We start from the raw sequence: 21,673 nt of genomic DNA, 5'->3' as shown, positions 1-21,673 counted from the left end.
ACTTAATGTGTCAAGAAACATATATATTATTATTGTATCACATTAATTGTAAAAGTCTTTAAAAAGTCGATCGTTGTATTTCAATATAAGCTTCCTTTCTAATCTTGCTATTTTAGTTTGTCATTTAAAAGCATTATTTTGGGCGCCTGGGTGGCTCAGTCGGTTAAGCGTCTGACTTAAGCCAGGTCACGATCTCGTGGTCCGTGAGTTTGAGCCCCGAGTCGGGCTCTGGGCTGATGGCTCAGAGCCTGGAGCCTGCTTCCGGTTCTGTGTCTCCCTCTCTCTCTGCCCCTCCCCCGTTCATGCTCTGTCTCTCTCTGTCTCAAAAATAAATAAACGTTAAAAAAAAAAAAGGCATTATTTTGAGGAGGGGTCCATAGGTCAATACCAGACTGAAAAATGGGTCTATGTATATAAGTAAAAGGCTAGGAACCCTTAATTTAGATCATTCTCTTGCACAGGGCCAGTGAAATGATTTCTGAATGACTTCAGCTAATAGATGGTCTCTGTAAAAACAGGGGTATATGTTCTTCCCACTCTTTGCTTTTGCCTATGGGTAGCTTTGGAGTTGTGGAGGGACCTCGGCATAATGAAAATAATGATTAATCATAATTAATAATAATAATAATAGTAATAGTAATAACAGCTAACATTTGTTGGGTGCCTGCCATAAGCTAGGTGTTATTAAGGCATGTTCAATGTCATATTTTACTTAATACTACCAAATGCTCCAGGAGATCATTCCTGGGGCAATGACAAAAGATTTCCCTCTTCTCCCCATGTTGATTGAGTATTGATGCAGGTGAAGACAGGGGATGGGACTGACACCCGGACAGGGCCAATGTCCTCAGTATACAACCTGTGCAGTAACGCAGGGCTCCACATTTAGAAAGGTTCTGTGCTTGGTTTCATGCTCTGAAATTCACACAGTTTGAACAAGGGGCTCTGCGTTTTCCTTTTGCGCCAAGCCCTGCGAATTATGTAGCTTGGTCCGTCTCTGGATGTGACGATGTTGTCATGTGTGACAACTCCTGATACCCGGAAGCTGGGACTCTACAGTGGAGATCCCCCTGTTCCTCCTTACTCATCTAGCTGACCTTTGGTGGAAAGCTGAGGCCTGTCACAGAGGGAGGCTGTAGTTTCTGAGTTGGTGAGTTTTATGATTTTTTTCTTTTTTTTTTTTCTTTTTGAACATCAAAGATTTCTTTCCTCTGAAGCAACTGGAGGAATGTCTGAGTAACAGGCTGGAAGGCACCTGGTTCCCTACCTTTCTGGTAGGGAGCTGCCTAGGTTTGCTGATGAGTTGTCTTCATTTTTTTATTTTCCAAAGTGTGCTCTGCAAGGGAAAATGAGCCCCGGTGTGCCGAGAGCCTGTCATTCTTGTAGGAAGGTGCTATGAATGAACTTGGCTTTCTTGCCCACTGTTATTTAATGGTTATCTGTGGGAAAAGAAAGCCCTACTTCTAAAGAGGAGATCCCCTAGTCTGTGAGGAAATTCAAATAGCATTTGCTTCTCTAGTTCAAAGATGATCATGGAATAAGCTTTATGAGGTTCTGTCTGCATTTTACAGCTCTGTTTTTACAAACTGTCCCAGGATCATGGACCTGGTGGAAGATGGGGGACCTTTCCTAGATTCGTTTGTCAGAGTAATGGGATTCAGGCTCTAAATGACACATCCACGTCCTTTCTTTCATTGGTGCGATGTCTACAACACAGCAGTTCTGTCATCAGGACCTATGTGTGACGGCTCAGGCATAAGGTGCTCTTCCAAAGGAGCCATAATTTCCCCTTAATTTTTCAACAGTGTTTTTTTCCTTGTTGTTATGACCGCTCTTTTATCATGGCTAATAAGTCTGAGGTGGCTTCGAGCAGCCAAGCCCAACCCCTGGGTCAATGGGGGGCTTTCGACGAGAAGCCAGACTAAAGTTTGACAGATGGGTTTGAGGGGCCATGTGCTGCTGTGTCTGTAGTATCTGGGCTGATGGACACCAAAGGCACGTTTCGTAGTATGCCACCAGGCTGATTGGTGTGCCTCCTATCCACATTTAGGGGAAAAATTATGGGAGCTGTCCTTAAAGAATCTCAATTTCCAAAATAAAAGCGTGAGGTCCTAAAAGACACCCTCTTCCGCTTCAGAAATACAAAGGATCCGTTTTCAAAGTTACAGAGAATTCTGTTGCATTTCCTGTCGTTCCCAGAACCCCGCTCCCGGCCCCGTACATTTATTGAAATATATCCAGTCCCCCATTTACTAGCTCTGTGTCCCCGGGCAAGTTGCCTACCCTCTTGTGCCTCCTCAGCTGTAAAATGGGGATAATTATTAGTACCAACGTCCGGGGTTATGGCAAGGATTGAACGAGATCATTTAAAGTCTAGCTCAACTCCTAGCACGTCAGGACTGCTCGATAAATAGAAACTATCGTTGCTATCATAGTTTTGGTTGTTGTTTTGTCATTAGTCTGAGAGATTCCATTTAGTGGCTATCGATCTTCCTTTGGCTGCAGCATCTTGGTTTTTTCCTGGAAAGAAACTCGAATCTCGACACGGTCAAATCCATTGTTCCAGTACATCCCAACCCCTCCCTGGCTCCAATCCCCACCTCTTACCTCTCTCCACCCTTCCCGCATTCCTGCACAGTCGGTCTTCTTCTTTTTTTTCTTTTTCTTTTTCTTTTTTTTTTTTTTTCTTCAGTCAACTGAGGGTGTTGTTAAATCTTTTATTTTTCTGGCTGCCCAGTTTGGTTCGGAGGCACTCCACTCCTGCCCTGCTCATGACAAGAATGCTGGGGAATGCTCAGCCAGCCGTGTCCCTCCCCTGTCAGAACACCCAGTTCTTAACGCTCCCTGAGAAGCGGCATTTCTGAGGCCCCACCTGCTGCCGTGACTCCCCCATTGAGCCGGTGGTCTGGTGATGATGAAGACCGAATGGCTGAGAGAAAGCCGGGGGTAGGTGGTAATCGAGGGGAACATCACACATTGCCCACGTCCTGTGCTTGCTTCTCAAGGCTTCGAAAGAGACACTGAGAGGCTTTCCCTGATTGTGTACGTTGAAGGCTGGGTAGTGATGCCATTGCTTAATTAGTGTTGTTGTGATCTACGTTTGAGTGATTTGTTTAGCTCTTTGTGGCCCTTTTGGGCTTGAGCTCATCATGTGATATTGACAGAGTGATGAGAAATGGGAGTGCAATCATGCTTGAATTAATGCGGAAATCACATCCTCAACGTCTCGGGTCCTTTCCACATTGGACGTGGGACCTCAAGTCACTTGGCGGGACATGAGTGAGTCTACACAGCCCACCTTCGAGGTAGGTATGGATAGCCTCGTTTCCCTGATGGAAAAACTATGGTCCAGGGACCAGAGGTTTTCACCTTCTGCTTATTGCCCAGGGCCGGACCGAGGAAATCTGTGGGAGAGGCTGGACTGAGACTCGACACGCTGAGTCTCGGCTTTAGGAGGTAACCTGGAGACCACACCTCCTCCCTGAGCCGTGTTGACTTTCGGAAGTCAACCATTGGGAAGAGCGGGGTTTGGGTTTTGATCGTATCCTGGCAGCCCCTTCTCTGCCCCTCTTAATCTGATTCATGATCTTAACCTGGGCTTACTGGAAGCAGGCCGTGTCATTCTGCAGATCTTGGACACCCCTCAGTGCCTTCGCAGAGCCAGCCGATGAAAAAAAAAGACTGGAAGCCAGTCTTCTGGCTTCGTGGCCCTGCCAGCTCTGGCCAGTCTATTCGATACCTCCTTTTCTTCTGAGGGAGTGGGAAGGGAGCATCCAAACTGAAAGCACAGGTTTTTCTTTGGTTTTTATAGGAAAAACAAATTGGCATGAATGCTCAGTCAAACCAGCTCAGGCTGTTCGGGCAGATGCCTTTCTTTGCCTTTTTCTGTTTATTTTCCAACAAATCAATGCTTAACTGCGTTGTTATTGGAGCAGAGCAACAGGTGCAAAAAAATAACTCTGCTGCCAACTCAAATGAAAAGGTAGGGCTTATACCCTCTGGGAGGTATTCAGAAGATAACAGAAGACCCTGCCAGCAACTGAATTAACAGCTCTGTTTACGGTGGGTTTTATGTTAACAGCTTGCTCCTAACCCTCCCACACAGAAACGTGCCATTGTCTTGGGGGCGGACAATCAGCCAGCCAGACAACTGACTACCTTATTCTCTCCTGAGTGGAGATCCGTTTTGGCCGAGGCTGCTTTGTGACAGACAGGGCATTATCCTGTCTGCCAGTTCGATATCTTAGTATGGGTTTCCTGTGAAGGCAAGGGCATGGGGTTGCCAGAGAGAATCCGTCCTGCTTTTAAATGTAGTCACAGTTCTTTCCAAGGTTGGTTGTTTCCAAATGCCAGCAGGCTGCCTGGCTCCCTCTGCTCTGGCTTCACTCTCTCCCCATCAGGAGGTGGGGAATGAGCTCAGACGACTTTGGAAAGAGCTACCATTGTTTCGGAAGTGGTGTCTTTGCTGAATAGTCCATCAGGGGAGGGCAGCGTCTATGTTCTGTTCATTTTTGTGTCCCCAGCACCTAGCAGAGTGCCCAGCATCTAGTAGACATTCCATAAATGTATATTAACTGAAGGGGATGAGTAAATATGTATATTAGCAAGACAAGCATTTCTTGATGACCATTTCTTGACACTGAAGGCTAAGACAGCAATTTTCTTGGGTATGAAGCCTCAAATCTAGGGTGGTTGAGTAATCTTTTGAAAGCCTAAGATGGGGAGTGGGTTGGGTAAGCTAGCCGTGAGATTTTGTGATGGAAGTGATCGTCATCTAAATCCTCTGCAAAGGCTATGTTCTGAGGCAAGGTTTGTTGGTTCAGGTCTTCAAAGACTCATAGCTGTGAATAGCTGAGCACTGTTGAATTTAACAATTCAGTAGGACTGAGCACTAGGGCCTGCTTTATTTCCAGTTAGCAAATAATGTGATAGGCTCTCCACAGATGGCTTGGAGCTTGAGTTCTCTGGACTGCAGGTGTTATCTCTGACTTTGAGAGGATTTCCACTCCGAGGTGTTCCCTTCAAGGATAATATCTCCCGGAGTTAGCTATCTTGTTGTGAAAATTTGAGGGGAGACAAGTAGGTGAGTCTAGGACCAGAAGTTCTAAACCGTAATATTGCTTAAATATTGGTGAAGGGAGCTTCTTAAAAAGGAAGATCCTGATTCAGAGGTTTGGGGTGGGACCCAAGAAAACTTTAAGTTTAAGCCCTCCTTAGGTGATGATGGTACGGGTGGTCTATAGACCAAACTTTGAGGGACACCTGTGTGACCTCTTCAGCCTGGTTGGAAAATAAGCATCCTAGGAGTAGCCGTGGATGCTCTAGTCTCCACACCTGGGTCTTTCCAAAGACCTGTAGACACCTGTGGTTGTAATAGGAAGTGAGGCCTGTTTTTCTTCTGCTATACAGTTTCCTCTCTAGTTTATGATTATTTGGTTTTAGACTGGAGAAAGGGGATTAGCAGGGAGACAGATACTGATGTTCAGGGTGTGGGGAAAATGGTGAATTCTTTACTGCATTGCCAAACAGAGGTCCAGAATGAATGAAGCCTTGTTCCTACTTCAACTGCCGATGGAGGGGGTTGGTGGGGCTCTTCCTGTTATCACCGTAGGGAAACAGGGTAACGTCCGTGCCAAGTAAGAGGGGAAGAATAGAGTCTCTCAGGCTTTCTCTCATGTGTCAGAATAAACTTATGTCTCCTGGCCCTGACTCCACTACAAAGGTTTCTTTAAATTTCAATCTACCATGAGTGTAAGAGAGATTTCTTAAAGATCCATAATATACAGGGATCTGTAGGAGTCAGTGGTCTTTAGAGGGCCTGGGACCCACAAAAATATATGCAAAGCAAGGTGTGAATGTGCATTTTTGGGAGAAGAGAGCCCTAGTTTCCAAAGGCTCTATGACCTTTGAAGATTCAAAACTTGCCCTATTCTTAGTTTGTCATATCTGAAAGGGATAAAGCCCCTGGAGGTCATATAAAACAAATTTTTAATCAACTTTGGTGCCTGTCCTCTGTCAGTATCTGCGTCTTGTATGAGTCTGGCACCAAGAATGATAAAGATCAGCATGATATGTATATTTCCAAATGGCTTACAGTCAGTAAAGTGTATCTATAATGGATCAACACTTGGCTTCCCAACACTGCATCATCACTCATGAAAACGCTTGAAAGCACAGGAATAATGCTTCAGATATTGCCCCTGGGAACGTGAAATGTCTATTTCAAAACACATTATGAGGGTATGAAATTACCTGTGATGTAATCCCAAGAGGATCAAATACATTCCCCAAGCTTGATTCACATTTTGATTCATTTGGAAAACATAAATTATTGCCTGTCTTACATTCAGTTAAATTTCACACGTACATGAATTTTCTTTTCTCCTCTTTGGGAGTAGTTCTTTTGAAATGACAGTCATATTGAAACAGGAAGTCAGGAAGCTGGTGGAATATCCTCAGGGCAAATGCTGTGAATTCACCTGCTGGTAACTTTGATTAAGGACCGAGAATGGTCTGAATATCGCCGTCATCACAAAAGTAATTATTTAAAATGCCTAATTGCTCCTCTGGCTTGAGGAGTAAAAATACCCACGAGGCAGCCAATTCTGTGGCAGTTCGGGGATGATGTGGTTGAATGAATAAAGGAGTTGGGAAGAGGGCAGACCATGACTTTGACTCTTCAGTCCTCTGGGGCTGGGGACAGGGAATGCAGGCTGAGCCCTGCTTCAGATCTACTCTGTGACTCTGATTGTTCCCAGTGTGTTTTCACCCTCACGGCAGGAGCAAACCATGTTTTTTGTCCTGAGGTCTCATTCAGAGGAAGAAACTAATTATGGGCTAGTTTATTTCCAAAATATAAAATACAAATTACTTTACTGAGTCATAGAAAGAGTATTTATATTATATGTGTATACATGTTCATATACATGGCATACATATCCACATATATACATGTACGTGTGCGTATAGATACGTATATATACATAGATCTGTTTTAATGGCTATAGGGCTATCATGGCCCAGTTTTCAGGCTACTAACACATTCCTACCTGAGCATCTTGTAGAAGTGGCAAAATGAAAGCAGCTTTCTATTCTTTCATTCTGAAGGCTCTCTGATATACTGGCAAGAGAGAAGACAGAGACTCACTGGGGGTCCTGGCATGATTGGATGGACCAGAGAATTTTATAACCTTGGAGAAGCTCAGTAAAGGTGTGAGGCCCCAGATGGCACAGGGAGAATGCTGTGACTCTGTATGGAAAGGGGGTAGGGCTGAGGAGGGGTTGAAAGCAACTCTGTCTTCTGGCCAAACACGCGCTTCTCAGCAGAAAGTGGCTAAGTTCCCAGAGATTTATTGCTGGATGGTCCGAGTTTCCATTCTCTTTTGGATCCAATTCTTGCTAAACTGTGTGACCATGAACAAGTTACCTGACCTCTCTGAGCCTCAGATAGGCCATCTGTTAGGTGACATAATACCTTATAGAGTTATTGTGAGTACTGACTGAGATAACGCATTTAAGACTATCATCATAGAGTTGGCACATTTTAAATGTTCACTAAGCCCTAAGGGCTATAGTATAGTTGTTGTTGTTATTTATTTATTTATTTATTTATTTATTTTACAGTGTTCGGTCCGAGATCTCAGTAGCCACACCATGGATCGAAAGACCTACATCCCTCCAGATGAGCATGCCCAAACTAGGTCATGTTTGTCTCTGCTAGCAGGTTCTCTCTGTATATTTAAGAAGAGAGAGTGGCACCTGAGCAGCTCAGTCAGTTGAGCACCCCACTCTTGATTTCAGCTCAGGTCATGATCTCACGTTTCGTGAGATTGAGCCCCATGTCAGGCTCTGCACTCACAGCATGGAGCCTGGTTAGGATTCTCTCTCTCTCTCTCTCTCTCTCTCTCTCTCTCTCTCTCAAAATAAATAATAAACATGTAAGAAAACAAAAGGAAGAGAAATCAGTTGAGCAGTACTTGGTCTTCTTAGGAGCCCCAAGACTGGGCAGAGCCTTCTAGGTTCTAAGGTATATGGCTCCAGCTCCCTGCCAGAGTCCCAGCGGTGCCTCCTTCCCCTTGCTTCTCTGTCCTTAGGAGACTCAAATCCTAGATTTGCAGTAATTGAGCATTCCTTGGGCCAAGGGACCCCGTAGGATAGAAAAGCCCTCTGGCCACAGTCTTCCAGGAGCTCTTGCCCTTCTCCTCTGCACCTGCAAACCAACTGGTGTGTGAAAGTACGATGCCAAGGCAGTAACGAAGAGCTGGTGGGGTTGTACTGTCCCACTGCTCCTGGCAGCATGGTGTGTCTGGTAGGAGGAAGGGGGAACAGGAGGGATGGCTTTTAGTCCCTGAGCAGGGACCATGCCTGGAGGGTCAGAGCACAGCTTCTGTGAGCAGGGGCTGAGAGATGCTTGTCATAGCTCAGCCTGATGGCACATCCATAGAGCAGTCCAAAATGGGAGGTGGGGAGGCCGGAGATCCAGCCTAGACTTGACTATGCTGGCAACCTGGGATTGCAAAGCATTGTATGGATGGTAGAAGTTACAAGCCTTGCTTGAAATGAACTTGGCTCTCAATTTCCTCCTTGGAGATGCAGTAAAATAACAGTAATCACATGATAAAGAATAATAATAATAATTATAAACACCACCTGACATCTATCGAGTACTTACTATGTGTCAAACACTTTTCCAAGGATTTTACAGGCATCATCTCATTTTGTCTTTCAACAACCCTTTTCATATCATCTCATTTTATAAATGAGAAAATTAGGGCCCAAAGAAGCTGAATAACTTGTCCAAATTTGCCCCATTAGTAAATTGGCAAAGCCAGGATTCGAACCACGTTTGTCTGACTCCAGAGATGAGAGCTCCCAACCATTACACTATCCTGCCTCTGAAGGATCTACCCTGACCCCAAGAATGTCCTCGAAGGCGATCAACACAGTTTAACGAGAGACTCATGGGCAGAACTTATAACAATAGCTGACATTTTGGGGGGCACTTGCCATGTGCGAGATAATATGTGAGAACTTTGCAAACATTCTCATTTAACCCACACATCAGTCAAGCTGGTACCAGATAGGAACTTAGCCTTTGATGAAAACCTGGAGGAGGACTGGGGGAAGATAATGGCTTGTCTGCACATCTGACTGGCACAGAAGTGGTCCTAGTCCTTAGCAACTGGGGCACAGTGGGGGTTTGCGTTTCACCTGCATCTTCCCATTGACAAAGTGGGAAGGAGAAAGTGGCCTGTCTCTCCCCCATCAATGTGGGCTGTGGCCACCCCGGCACAGTGCAGTGTTATCTCTCTGCAGAAATGGGTTTTGGATTGACCAAATGCGAGTGGCTCATCATTTACAGGGCAGTTGATGCCTAAGGTTGAATAGATCCGGGCTGGAAGCCTGGCATGAAGTACTCATCTGTACAATGGTCTACTGGGTAACGTGCCTGGCTCTTCCTCTTCAAATATAGAGCAGACTTCTGTCTCCAGAAGTGTCAGTCTTAGAAAATGCTGCGCAGGGGGCGCCGGGCTGGCTCAGTGGGTGGAGCATGCAACTCTTGATCTCGGGGTTGTGAGTTTGAGACCTGTGTTGGGTGTAGAGATTACTTAAAAATAAAAACATTTTAGAAAGAGAGAAAGAAAGAGAGGGAGGGAGAGGGAAAGAAGGAAGGAAGGAGAAGGGAAAGGAAGAAGGAAGGAAGAGGAAGGAAGGAAGGGAAGGGAAGGAAGAAAAAGAGAAAAGAAGAAAGAAAGGAGCTGCTGTACAGAGGGTGATTTCTTGGGTAGATGTGGAAGTCTGGGCAATCACTGGGGCACAGAGTCAAATACCATTCTCTCCAGTCATTGTTGCTCACGAAGGGAGGGATAAGAGAATGCAGATGGAAAAACCCTCTGGGTAATCCACATTTCATTCCACTTTGGGTTTGAAATAGAATTCACAGGTTGTGTGCTTGCGCGTGCAGGCGTGCGTGCGTGCGTGCGTGTGTGTGTGTGTGTGTGTGTGTATATGAGGTAATTACTCTTTATTTGTACCAAGCACTGCCCTGGGGGCTTTAAAGCCCCTTATCTTTTTTAATCCTCTAGCAAACCTGTGCTGCAGGTACAAATGCCGGGCCTTTTTCCCAGGAGAGGGCACAGCAGTTCATAAAAGCTAGGGGACAGCCCAAGGTCGCCACACCAGCATGATCAAAGCCTGAGATGCGGCTGGCCTCCACGGGCTCGCTTTTAAGTAGTGTTCTCAACTGGGGGTTATTTGGCCCCAGGGGATATTTTGAGAGTGGGGGTGGGGGGGGTGGGGGGGGAGGCTGGAAGGGGTTGCATCTGGCATCTAGTGGCTACAGTCCAGGGATGCAGCCAACACCCTACAATGCCCAGGGCAGCCATAGAACACTCCTAGCCCAGGATGTCAGTCAGGCAGACTTGAGAAAATCTGCTTTTCACCCAGAGCACTTGGCTGAGGATAGTTGCTGGAATCCCCCACCTTGAGCTGGAGATGAAGAGAGGTGGGTTCTGTTCTCCACGTGCTTTTGACTTGAAAGGTGGAGTCATTCTTATTTAGGCTCTGAATTTACTTTTTCCAACCTTGGAAGAAGTTAACTATGTTTGAGAAACATCTTCAGAACTGATACTTAAAGAAGGGGAAAGAAACTGATTTTTCATTGAGGCCACGTGTACTGTGCTAGACCGGACAGCTTTAAATCCATTGGGTTATACATCCTTCAACACAGGACATCAGCATTCCCCTCCATGCCGCCTTTGAGGCCAGAGAAGAAATTGAGTTTGGAAAGGTTAGCATACTCAAGATCACATGGCCTCGGATGGGGAGTCTGGATTCTAACCCACACCTCCAAGGTTCCAGAGTCTCTACCTGTATCTACATGATACATTTTCTTAAAGAAATAATAAAAGCTATGCTGAAGGTAAACTGGGAAGCTTAAAGAGGAGCATTAAATAATCCCCCTACTTTGTAATTAAAAGGATTTCTTTTTATACCCCATAAAGTAATCACCATGTACCATAGAAAGTCTATATTAGTATATGGGAGTGTGGGTGAGTTGGTTATAATAATGCTTTTTTACAATTCTCAAGACACGTTTATTATCTATTATCTCATCTGATCTTCTCAAGACTCTTGGGAGGCTGTCGGTGGGGGGCAAATGTCCTCATTTTCCACCCGAGGAACTGGGCCTCAGAGGGAATAGAACTTGGGGAAAGTCCTTCAGCTATGCTAGCCCCGGGCCCTCTGTGCCCACCTCCTGGGCACTGCCCAGGCAGCGTGCCATGGTGGGTTGGAGACGCTGACCTTCTTCCCTCATAAGCCTGGGTGAGCTCAAGTGAACTCTGACTCAGTAAGGGTTAAGACACATAAACTCTTTTATGAGTAGTAACCATTTACTGTGCCCCGTAAAAAAAAAAAAAAAAAAAAGGGGCCCCTTTCTGTTCTGGCTGCTTTCCCTAGCAAAGGGGGTACCAGCAAGGAACAGCAGTGCTCATGGGTAGAGGAGCCTCTTGGGGTGGGAGGGGGGCAGGTGGTAATGGGACAGCTGTGGCCTCCTCATCCTAAAGGCTTCCCTGTGGGTTGAATAGTTCTGGATGCAGTCAGGGGATTGCAGACAGAAAAGATGCCTGTCCCAAGGAAAGGGGCCGTGGGCACTTGGTCACAAGTGGAGAACTGTGGTATTTATGGGATTCCTTTTTACTAATTGCTAAGCTTTCCACATGCACAACCTCATTTGATTCTCTCAGCCCTGTGAGTTTGCAACTGTTCTCAATTTATAGGTGGGGAAAGTGAAGATCAGAAAGTTTCTGGCTAGACAGACGTGGAACTTGCTCAAAGTCCCACACAGCAGGGGACCTGGGATCTGAGCCCAACTCTCCCCAGATCTAAAGCCCGGTTGCTTAGCCCTCACATCAATCTGCCTTCTAGATTTGGGGGAAGTAAGTGGTGAACAGAAACCCTGAGCTGGCTGAGAAGTAGCTAGCTGGTGATTGGCTCAGGGCACATCTGGGTCCCACGGAACAGCCACTTTGAAACAGACCTGCAGGCAAACCCTTGTGAAAGAATTTCAGGGAAGACTTCCCCCACCCCAGCCCTGCAGGGCCCATCCCTCCATGCAGATGGGCTGGGCCCTGAGCTTCGGCTCTTTCAGGGTTAAACAGTAACCTTTCTACTGCTTGTGGTTGAGCAAATGCTGGCGAGGAACAAGCCCAGCCTTGAGCAAACAGGAGACCTGGCCGTGCCCCTTCCCTCCCCCAGCTGCCCCTTTGGGGGCCTGCAGGTTTCTTTTGCCCTGAAGTCGCCCATTGGATTTCTTAGCTGAGGGCAACTGCTCTAGAAAGCTCAATGGGAAAAGAAGAGGGCTTGCCTTCTCTGAGAGAGAGAAGCAAAGAGGTTTCTGGAAGGGGACGTAAGAATCGATTTAGTCACCTTTCTAAAATTTTTGCACAGGGAAACTGAGACCCAAGACTGTTTCTGGTTTGGGTTACCAGAGGGGGAGTGACTCTCCTCCTCATAACACCTGCCATATAGCCGTGTCTTAATTTGTGCCAACCGCTCCAGGTATAGAAACTCACTTAATCTCCAGCCAGCGCACATAGTAGTTCTGGTGATCTGCGTTCTGCATGTGAGGAAACAGGTTCCGAGAGGGCAGTGACTTGTCTGAGTTAATACTAACCGGCCGGTAAGGGGTAGAGCTTGGAATCAAGCCTGTTCCTTCTGGCTTTGAACCTCACATATATGGTGCCACCACACAGATCCCGGCTCTGCCCACCTCCCGGCCCCTGGTCTACTGTGGTGCTCACCATTCTCTTCTGTATTTCTTTTGCTACCTTCTACTTAGGCTGGATTCAGGCCTAATTATTTACCAAACAGCCATGATGATGTTAATAATCATCACGAATGTTCCTGTTTGGCCTAGCTTGACTCCTAGTCACAGCTCTGTCCCTGGTGCCTGGAATAGTACCCAGCCCATTGTATGGCTGGTAAATATTTGTTGAGTGAATCAATATGCGAATGAAATTTTTATGCCTCTTCCAGACCCCTCTTCTCCCCTCTGAAGCCCTACCTAGGACCAGAGGAGTAGGAGCTAAGTTGGAGGAAGGGGTTTGGGGGCTGGAAGCTCTCTACTGGAGCGATTTCAATCTGGGGGACATTGGTGACACCCAAGGATATGATTTCCCTAAAACAGGCAGAAAAATTTCCATGAGTCGCTGCTATGAGGCTACCTTCTCTCCTCACCCCAACATTTTAGAAAGAGCAAGTTATCTTTACAGGCCCTGGGTCATGCTCAATTGCCTTCTGGAACAGGCCGCTCTTCTTTTGAGTGACTGAACCTACTTCTAGGGCTTGAGTCTAAAAGGAGGAGAGCGTCCGACTTGAGAATAGGGAATATTATGAATGCCGAAGGGGTGAGACGCATTGTTCTAAAGTGTAGAATATTTATGTTGTTTAAAAAACCCAAACAGTTCCCCAGGAGAGAAAGGCTCTTCTCCTGTGTCCTTTGCTGAGAAAAGGAGACTGAGAGAGCCACCTTCGGGTCAGTTTCCAAGCCCGTGGTATTCTTCAGGGCTCTAAAAGGAGAGAGAAAGCTCGTCAGAATTTTTACTGGGATTCCTGACATTATCATGGAGCCAAATACTGGAGGAGCTCTAAGTACCTATGTCTGAAGTTCTTTGACATGTGGACACGGGCTGTGGCAGGTATCTACACTGAGGAAAGTCGGTTAGGTGTTCGAGTGCAGGGCCTCTCAGTTGTGTTGGGACTTGTGAACGTCTGATTTCAGATCTGAGGGCCTGTGCAGGTGCCGGGTCTATGCCGCCACCGGCTTGGATTTTTATTGATTGCAATTTCACTTTACACGAAATCTCTTTGGCATTTTCACTTTTGTAAAAAAAAAAAAAAAAAAAAAATCATGGCTGCTGGCCAGACTCGCCCTGTGAGCAGGTATTGCATTTTCCTCCTGCTTCATTCCTGATCAGAGATTATTCATTTATGAATGGGTGGCTGTAAAAACTTGCCTCATGCATATGAAAGTTGAACCTGGAAATTTTTAATTGCCAGTGAGTTTTGCTTTTACTGAAGGGGCTGTGGTAACGTGCTTTGGAGGCAGTGGATGGCAGGACAAATTCTTTTTTTTTTTTTTTTTTTTTAATTCCTGAATTAACTCTATGATCTGTGCTCCCAAATGACGTTTGTCCGAGAGGCACTGACCGAATGAACTGTTTGATCCCCTTACAGATCATGATTCTGGAAGGAAGTGGTGTAATGAATCTCAACCCCAGCAACAATCTCCTCCACCAGCAGCCAACCTGGACAGACAGCTACCCCACGTGCAATGGTAAGGGGACCGAGTGGGCGTCAGTGTCACGCCCCGTGGGGCTTTTTCCTCTGTTTTAATTATGCTTCGTTTCTCAACTTAATGTTTGAAAAACGCAGGTTTTATTCAGCAGGGGTGTGGGGACGAGGGGGAATGGAGCAAACTGCGTGCTGGAGGTCCCCATAGGCTCTTGGGGCTCCAGACAGAAGCTGGCTCCAGATATTCCATTGTTTCCTCGCAATATTCAAGGCAGTCTGGCAGAAAGGGTGGTAGAAGGTATGCCCAAAGGGAAGCTTTTAACACTGTTTGGCTGGGATATCAGGATAGGATAGCAGACGAAAGGGTGTGTGTGTGTGTGTGTGTGTGTGTGTGTGTGCGCGCGCGCGCGCGCTGTGTGGAAACGTGGAACTTAAGGAAGACAGGGTTACAGCAGCTTATTCTAGTTCATCTTCCGTGACCAGCGTTCGTAAGGGGAGAGATTTGTTGGACCACGTGTCTCCCTTTGGGGCTTTCACTTGGAGCCGATTGATTCGAAGAGGGAGGGCCTGCTGATGCGGCTTCCGGAGGGTTTGGGGATCAAGCCCAGGGCTTACTGTAGAAGTGAACTGGATGAAGACGTAGCTGAATCAGGCCCCACCCCCCACCGTGAAGGCCTTAGGTTCAGGCAGACTGCCGTGCATCAGACTGCAGTGGGTTTAAGGAGCTCCAGGCTCCTCTCCTGCCCCAAACTGGCTGCTAGTCTCCTTGCAAGAGATTCTGCTGCCCTTGCTCCTCCGGAGATGTGGAAATGGGCTGTCGGCAGCGAGCACAGCCGGAGAAGCAGAACAGGAGGATAATGGAAGGCTTGTGTTCTCCAATGAGCGGTTGATCGAAGTGCAGCTCCACCCCTTTCAGTTTGGAACCCCAGTCAAACAGGGTTGGGAAGCATGGTCAGGTGACCTTCCCTCATTTGGCCACCTGTCCACAGAACTGCTGCGCTTTCGGGGCAGTGACATTGGTGCAGGCCTCAGATTCCTCGTGAGGACCTCAAAGGAGGATTCCAAATAGGGTAGGAAGTTTCTTCAGCCTGGAAAGTCTTTGGCATCCCCAGTCTGGACCCCGGATTAGGACAGCATTCCTCCTGTGTGCTTTGGAGAAAGCTGGGGCAGTGTTTTTAGCAGGGCATAGAACTTAGGGGCCCCAAAGAAGTCCCAGTTCCTGGTCATGATTGACAGGGGTCAGTTGAATAATAGACAAGAGTTGAACTTATGGGATTTTCAGGGATTCTCCTAAAACTTGAGGAATCGGATGAGTCCCCTGGCAGATGGGGAGAACCCATCTTTAGACAAAACTCTCTGGTTCTCCCAGGCTCTAACAGGATACAATATCAGGAACTACCCTTTATTCTAGGAGTTGGGAGAGGAAATGGAGAGGCCTGTTGTCGGGTTATTGAGAGTTATTTCTCTTATTTCTAAACTCAGAGCTATACTGTCATAGCAGAGTAATTATCTTGGAGAAAAAAAGATCAAGGACTCAGGGAGTGACAAAAATATACCTCATCCTGAAACAGCTGTTTTTGTGAGACGCCAAAAAATTGGAGGGACGTAGAAAGAGCCAGTGTAAGCTCTGCATGTTTGTATATTTGGGAATATTTCTGTGTAATTAAATTTTGGGACCAGATTGTTCCAATCCTTGTCCTTGTTCCCCACCACAATTGGCTTCCCCTTCAGGGCCCCAGTGGAGGGTTTAGGGCTGCTTTTGTCTGGCCATGACGGGTAAAGAGTGAAGCACATACTATGAGTGTAGATATGACCCATGGCAGTCACCTTCCGACCTAAATGACCTCTATCTCTTGCTCTTAACGCTTCTGAGGTCTGGAAGCAGGGGATGAATTCAGACGGGGTGAAACATTCCCCCTTCAGCCTTTCTGAGGGGTTGAGGGCTAGGCAAACAGCATTAAGGGAATCAAACCCTTGGAGCTCTTTAGCTGCTTGTCACTCAAACTGTATCCACAGACCATCGTCATCATCACCATCATCATCATCGTCATCATCATCTTGTGGAAGCTTGTTAGGAATGCAGAAACTCAGGCCTCACCCTAGATCTATGGAATTTGGATCTGCATTTGAACAACATTCCCTGGTGATTGACAATCATATTAAAGTTCGAGAAGTACTCACCTAGCATGCCTTTGAAGAAACAAATTAGAGATGGTTTTCTTGCACTGTGCTTTCCCATGTTGGTCCATCATTCAGTTTGTGGGAGTATCTGTGTGCCATGTTCAGTCGGACTCCCCCCCTTCACCTTGGTGGGCTACAACAGTGTTTTCCCCTTGTCCCTGCCCCTCATTTTTCTTGGATGAGAGCTCCTCCCCTTGACCTCTGTTTTCAAGGGGACTGTAAGATCTCAGCCCTATTACCATGTCCCCAGGCACAAATTCCAGCAAAGAAATAGAGAGAAACACTCTCCATCCACCCCCCCCCCGACCAAGGACCAGGACTTTGGGGTGACTTTGTGAGGTTCTCTTGAGTGAGACAAGAGAGTCACAGATGCGGTAGGTTAGCCCACTTCCAGGTCAGTGATATTTGTTGCCTTTGATGAATTTTACTTCTTCACTGGTATTTAATTTAACCATCTTGTGAATGCACCTCAAACTCTTCTAGAGTCCTACGTGATTTCTTCTTCAGCAACAAATTCCGCCAAAGAAATGGAGAGAGACCACCTACGATGGCCTAGTCTCTGAGTCTCTTTCGGTAGGAGATACAAAGATGAGTTAGAGTCCATGACCTTGAGTTTACAATTTGCAAAGAAGGATGAGACAGAACTTAGAGATTTGTGAAGACAAGCAGAACATGACAACAGCCATCAGGAGAAATGCCAAGCACATCTCCTGGAGACTCAGGGGACATCAAGCCCTTGCAGTATGCTGGGGGGATCTGTGATGGCTTTTATGGGGTGGCCAGAATCTGCAGGCTGGGTAGGACTTCAACAGGGAGTGATTGGCAGGATACTAACCAGGCTGAAGGAACAGCTTCAGAAGTGATAGATCACTCGAAGAATAGTTACTGAAGAGCCCCAGTGCTGGACTTGTCAGTTTTGCACTTAATTTCAGTGAATAATGGGAAGCCACTGAGGGTAGCTGAGTAGGAAAGTGACATCATAGAGGCTGCAATAATCCATGGGGGGGCAGGGGTATATCAGCACAGTTTGCTGATGGCTAGTCTGGACCACTCTGGGGAGAAGCAAAGGTATCAGAGAGAAAAGAACCTTATTCTCAGGCTTCATTTTTGGTTGAAAATGGTCTGAATTTGTGTGTGTGTGTGTGTGTGTGTGTGTGCGCGCACGTGTGTGCGTAACAGAGAGGAAAAAGTGGGAGAGAGAAAGAGAAAAGAGAGGAAGGGAACCGTGTGGGTGTGGACAAGAGGCTATTAGGTTGCTGACACTGTGGTGACACTTTAGCTTTCATGGCACTTTGCTGGAGGTGGGAATGAGCTCATGATCTCAGAGTACTTCAGGTCAAGTCTGTGTGCTCACGAAGTGCCCAGGGGTAAGTGTTGTACTAGGGAGGACATGAACTGGCAGGGAGGCTGACGATCAGCCCCCGCCACAACTGAGGAAGGGACCGGGTTTCTGAGAGCCTCCTCTCCAGAGCCCGTCTCGTGCCCCAGCCCCGCCACTGCCGTCCCCTGACTGTAGCGGTGCTGACGCCTGGCAGCCGGTGGTGCATCTCGTGTCCGAGATGATGTCCGGGAAGAACCACGGGTCGCTCACGGGACCGCCTCCTGTTTTGCAGTTTCCAGCGGGTTTTTCGGAGGCCAGTGGCATGAAATCCATCCTCAGTACTGGACCAAGTACCAGGTGTGGGAGTGGCTCCAGCACCTTCTGGACACCAACCAGCTCGATGCCAGCTGCATCCCTTTCCAGGAGTTTGACGTCAATGGCGAGCATCTCTGCAGCATGAATTTGCAGGAGTTCACCCGGGCGGCGGGCACGGCGGGCCAGCTCCTCTACAGCAACCTGCAGCATCTCAAGTGGAATGGTGACTATCTCTTGTCTACCCCTCTGGGAGCCGGCTGCAGAGAGCAGGGACCCCGCAACTGGCAGGGCTCCTTGTCAGGGACATCAGAGGACGGTCTCACCTCCCAATTACTGGGTCCCGAGGGAGGGACGGAGAAAGGAGGCGAGAGAATAGGCACAAAGTCTAGGGTTCCAGGTGTGTCTAATCCCATATAAACCCAAGATAATTTCATTTCTCCTTATGGTTAATTTTTAAACTGGATATTCACAGACTCACTATCAGAAAACCTTTTCTTATTTCCCTCGCAAACAGGTTTCAATAGCTTAATTCCCGATCACTTGCTTGTTAAGATCATCATGGATACTTTTTCTTTTTTTGAAACTTCTGGACCTAGGCTCTTAAGATGGGACCTACGGGGGGTAAGAAGAAATGCAGAATTAGGTCTATGTTTGCGTTTTGGGGACGAGATGGCTCGTGGTATTTCAACAGATTCTTAAAAGATCTGAAACTCAAAAAAAGGGGGAGAAGTGGGGTTACAACTAATGGTCTGCGCACGTGTGGGATGTTTCTGCAGCGATTTCCGGAGTTAGGGCCGCCCCAGCGCCCCAGATGTGTCTTTCTTGAAGCCTTGCCTAGAACACAGGCAGGCTACCCTTTTGCACACTGTGCATCAGTGATAGCTTATTCACACACCTTCCATACTGGCTCATCAGACACGCTAGGGCAGACAACTCACCTTGCAGAATGTCTTTGACACTGACATAAGGGTCTGCTGATAATACCAGTAAAAACCTAGCTCTTCTGAGAACCGTGGGCATCTTGGAAGGCAGTAACATGTAGGAATTGCGAGCTGGCCTGTCCACATCAGAACGGGCATGTCTGTCTTAGCAGAACCTATGTTTGGGCAGGTAGCTGTAACTTTGGGAAGGCGTCAGTTCCAGGGCTCTGAAGCAGAGTCAGACTGTGACAGCCGTTACCAACACTGAGGAGGACCCAGGGTCTGGCCTCAAAGCTGGCAGCTGGGGTGGCCATTTTGGATGACCTCATCCAGCTCCCGGGCACTCCCTTCTTCCCAAGTACCTCACACAGACGGTTGCTCATTTTTCTTTTACTAGAACCAGACCAAACAAGGCTCTATAAATAACCCTTGGGAATCTTCAGAAGGAGCAGACTTACACTTGAAGATTTAAAAATATTTACCTCCCTACCTGCAATTAAATCCACTCCTTTAAAGCTTTGCCCTGATTGGAACCTAAGGCAGACAGGCTTGGGAGGCAGAGAGCGAAGGTGCTGCGGCCATCTTTGACCTCCTATGACTTGTCTGGTCCCACTGCATTCTGTTGGTGCCTCTGAGTGCCTGATCACCAGATTTCTTCCCTTTGTTTCCTTGTTCGCCTTTTTGTAGACATTATATTAACTTATATTCTTTGAGTGTTTATTTATACCGGACACTCTAAGTGAATTGATTCATTTAATGACCTTATGACAAAAACTAAACATTGTACCCATTTTACAGATGGGAAACCCAAAGGTCAGAGAGGTTAAAGGTATGACCTCTTCTCTTGAGATATTTAAAATCTGTCTGGAGAGGACACACATACTCAACTCATTCACGTGTGTGTGTGTGTGTGTGTGTGTGTGTATACGTTTATTTTTGGTATTCATTTATGTGGACATACCTCATAGATTGAATCTCATCAAATGGGTTTCATTACATTTAAGATCAAAGAAGAATCAAGCCAGTCAAAATGGTTTCTAGCCTATTTTTGTTTTCATTTTGTATCATATCTTAGTAGGGGAAAGCACCTTAGAGGCCATCTAGTGACTTTATCTAGTTTAATCCCCTAAATTTACAGATGACGAAAGCAAGACCCAGAAAGGCGAAGTGCCTCGCAGCTATTAGTGGGAAAACTGGCCCGCTGACTTCTGAAGTTCTATTTCCATCATACTGGATGGCGTCCCTGTACAAGGCCAAATAATTCCATCCGATGTAGACGCCCTAGCTACTGATTTTCTGGGCCGGGACTCCAGGCTCAAGTTTGTAGGTGCTGAGAGGGAAGCCCCCTCGCATAAGCCAACAGAGGCGGACAGGTGGCAGGACTGGCATAACGTCTTCCAAGAAGCCAGCTCTATCCTTGTTTAAGCTTTTGTGGCTTGTTTAAGTTTTGGCTCCACGTGAGCCGGCTCAGACTTTCCCAATCTGTCCTTCACAGGCCAGTGCAGCAGTGACCTGTTCCAGTCCACACACAATGTCATTGTCAAGACGGAACAAACTGGTGAGTAGCCCCAGACAAAGGGAGCCAACTCGGTAGGCAAAGCCCCAGGGGAGGACAGTTGGAGGGAGTCAGGAGAGCGTGGGAGCAGAAGGATCCAGTGTGATGGCAGGAAACCCAAGGGTGCCTCTTCCCTGGCCGCCTCCAACGGGCCACTCCACCATGAGCCTCGTTCTGTGCCTTTGGGACCAGTGACTGCCATCTATTTCTGATCTAGACTGGTGCTGCCCACACTTCTCTGCTTCCCACTACTGGTCAAGGCACCATGCAGGCTCTGGTCCAAGAGCAAGGAAAAATGCAGAGCCTAGGTGGGCCTCCTTCTCGTAGGAAGAGAGACAGGGCACTGGGCTGAGCCGAGTTAGAAGAAGCAAGGGGAGAGAAGAGACAAAGGCCAGTGTCTCCTCCCCGCTCCTCTTTAGGTGGGGGTATATTTCACAAAAAGGAGGAACATACAGACGTGCTCTTGTAGATACTGTAGCTTCTGGAAGGCCCTGGGGGGATGTCTAAGAGCAGCTGCAGAACCCAACTCCTGCCTCAGGTGCATTTTTAGACAAAAGACACTATTCTAGGCTCTGAGTAGGCTGTGCAATCTCATAGTATCTACATTTACTTTTGTTCTTCCCCTGACCAATTAACCCTCCTTTCTCTGTCCCACATCTTTCTCCTGGGGACTTTCTGCCGGTCTGTAGGACTTGCAGAGGGCAGGCAGGAGCTGCCTTGAGAAACTGCGCCCCAGAGCCTGGCACCAATCAGATCTCCTTGCATCTTGGCCTTTGGCCTATGACCTCTCCATCTAGGGAGACCTATGCAAGTCCCCCAAAGTCTACTGGCCATGATAAAATCATGCGGCTGCCGCTGCTCCAGGGTCACTCCCTACAGGCACGTCAGTGAGACGGAGGACAGGATTTGACCTGGGGCGGTTTGTGAGTCCCTAGGGGCTAAAAATGACCCCTCGCAGTTATATGCTCTCTTTGAGGCTAGTCTCCCATTAGTAAAGAGAAAACAATGGCTGTTAAGCATGTTAATTAGGTTTTCCTAGCCTTGCCCTCCCCTGCTCCCCCAGAGACCAGCGCTTGGGTTCCCCAG

The 21,673-nt window shown here is 47.2% G+C and overlaps 1 protein-coding gene across 4 annotated transcripts in view; it reads left to right on the top strand.

The window, feature by feature from the left end:
- The window catches only part of EHF (ETS homologous factor), a 36,874-nt gene that overhangs the window by 6,518 nt on the left and 8,683 nt on the right, over window positions 1-21,673 (top strand). For 2 of the 4 annotated variants that reach the window (XM_049648417.1, XM_049648401.1), the window contains exons 2-4: window positions 14,239-14,338; window positions 18,090-18,335; window positions 20,528-20,590. In XM_049648417.1, coding sequence (XP_049504374.1) covers window positions 14,242-14,338; window positions 18,090-18,335; window positions 20,528-20,590 — 406 coding nt within the window. In that variant the 5' untranslated portion in view covers window positions 14,239-14,241. Of the gene's footprint in view, window positions 1-14,232; window positions 14,339-17,302; window positions 17,545-18,089; window positions 18,336-20,527; window positions 20,591-21,673 lie in introns of those variants that run through there. The other 2 variants (XM_049648409.1, XM_049648424.1) reach the window with 2 other exon arrangements.

This window comes from Panthera uncia, chromosome D1 (genome assembly GCF_023721935.1).
Source record: "Panthera uncia isolate 11264 chromosome D1, Puncia_PCG_1.0, whole genome shotgun sequence".
Lineage (NCBI taxonomy): Eukaryota > Metazoa > Chordata > Mammalia > Carnivora > Felidae > Panthera > Panthera uncia.
This window is presented reverse-complemented; position numbering and strand designations above follow the sequence as displayed.